The 1,969-nt window shown below is 44.7% G+C and overlaps 1 protein-coding gene across 1 annotated transcript in view; it reads left to right on the forward strand.

Annotated features, from left to right (window-relative positions):
* LOC101584728 (neutrophil gelatinase-associated lipocalin-like) overlaps window positions 1-1,470 on the forward strand; it is a 9,035-nt gene extending 7,565 nt beyond the window's left edge. Inside the window, exon 6 of the mRNA XM_012516981.1 lies at window positions 1,385-1,470. Coding sequence (XP_012372435.1) covers window positions 1,385-1,470 — 86 coding nt within the window. The remainder of the gene's footprint in view (window positions 1-1,384) is intronic.
* The last annotated feature ends 499 nt before the right edge of the window (window positions 1,471-1,969 follow it).

Consider the following 1,969-nt stretch of genomic DNA (forward strand, 5'->3'; position numbering starts at 1 on the left):
AACTGGAGAAACCCACTACTGTCAGGAAAAGCTGGCTCATGAAAGCAGGGGCATCCAGGGATGCAAATAGATACAGGAGCCACTCCACTGCTGGCAGACCAGAACGGACATTGGCAGAAGAATCATTCCATGTGCCAGTAACCCTGGGCAGTTCAAAACCCACCATACGTCAAAGTTCTGGACATAACATTTGAGCCTGTGAGCTTTGTCCTGCAAGTATTTCATGTCACTAGAGAGCATGCCATCATGATTCTTGATTGTCAGTCTTGGAAACAGCAGGGGCAGTGTTTTAGTTACTCTTCTCTCATTGCTATGACAAATACCTGACACTCAAAATGAAGGAAGGAAAGGTTTATTTTGCTCACAGTTACTGGAGGTGTCAGTCCATATTCAGCTGGATCCAAGGCCGAGTGGCACAAGGGCAGATGGCAACCTTTCATGGCGGCAGCAAAGAGCAAGAGCACAAAAGGGGAGTAGCAGCAGCTCAATAGCTAGCTTCTCAGTCCTCCTTACATTGTAATGCAAATTATATGCCCCAGGGCAGGTGCAGCATCCACACCCACAATAATCAATCCCAAACTGCAGAAGCTGCCCCAGGACTGCCTGAGGCTTTAGGGGGACTACTATATGCAATCCATAAGAGACAGTCATGATTCCAGCATAAAGTCTCACACTAAACACTGTCCTTATTCAGTGGTGAGATTATTTCTATTGGACACTGTAGGAATATAAGAGTCTTTATAATTTATTTGCCAGCATCCAATATGTGCTCCTGCCCCTTCTAAATTAGGAATGCACTCTTTCCAGTTCTTTCTTCCATTTCACTGATATACTTTCCCTGTTTCCCAGGGATACTGTGCTGGCATTCTGTGCCTACTGGTGTAAGGTTTGGCATGCTTTCATTGGAAAAAAGTTACAGCGCAGACCCGGGAATTTTTGAGAACATATATTTTTCACTTTACTTTACTTAATTAGCCTGTATTTCCCTTATCTATTTTGTTTGTGAATCTGTAACAAGGCATGGGATGGAGTGAAAGATTAAGGCAATTCAGACAGGTTCAGATAGCGGTAATCCAGCCCAGGTGACTCTGTATTGCTAAAATATTCTCAGCAAGGTCAAACTGAGTCGATTCTGCCTCAGTCTGTCCTATTTCTAAGGTAAACTGAGTCCAAAACTAGAGCTTCTTTGGCTTAGGATGAGCTTAACCAAGGGCCACCATCCCCTACACGTAAAGACCCAAACATCTTCCAGATACATTTCCTGACCTCCTGAGCCTGGGTGAAATCCAGCAAAGATCAAGGTCTCAATCACTCTTCTCAAAATTGTTTGCTTCTGCTGTTCATCACCAATCACACTTTCTCTTACTCCATTATCACTGGCCAGGTCAGTCCTGCTTTTGGTTCTCCATGGTGTTGCTGCTCACTGTTTATCAGAAGTTCTTCAGCAATGGAGATCAGTATGAATTCTAGAGACACAAGAAGCAAATCTCCAGGGCACTTCTATCTACCCTGCAACAGACTAGATCTACATAGACCAACTCTGCATTTCAAGCCATCACCATATCCTTTCATGTAGCCTCAATTAGCTGAACCTACATGCACCATCGTCGCCATGGATGATGGCCCCAGACAGCCCCAGGATAGAACTGATACAACTGCAGTTCTTGCTATGTGGAACCAGCAACAACTAAGTGGGCCCATGTGTGGTCATGCCCCTGAAGACCTGAGGCTCAAACATTCTGTAAGCCTTGTTTTGAACTTTCTAGAGATATCTTATATTCTTAATGAGCCAGAAAGTCCGACACTGGGGTGTACCAAAAGAACCAGGTGTGGTCCCATAGTAAAATCCATCAGAGGGGCCCCAAAAAGACAGGAGTGTGTGGCATACTATTGCATAGTTCCCCACATGCAGTATGGATCATTCCAAGTGTCACAGTTCTAGGTAGTGTGGACCTTTAGGCATCCTCAC

The sequence above is a fragment of the Octodon degus genome, unplaced genomic scaffold, assembly GCF_000260255.1.
Source record: "Octodon degus isolate 3935 unplaced genomic scaffold, OctDeg1.0 scaffold00138, whole genome shotgun sequence".
Lineage (NCBI taxonomy): Eukaryota > Metazoa > Chordata > Mammalia > Rodentia > Octodontidae > Octodon > Octodon degus.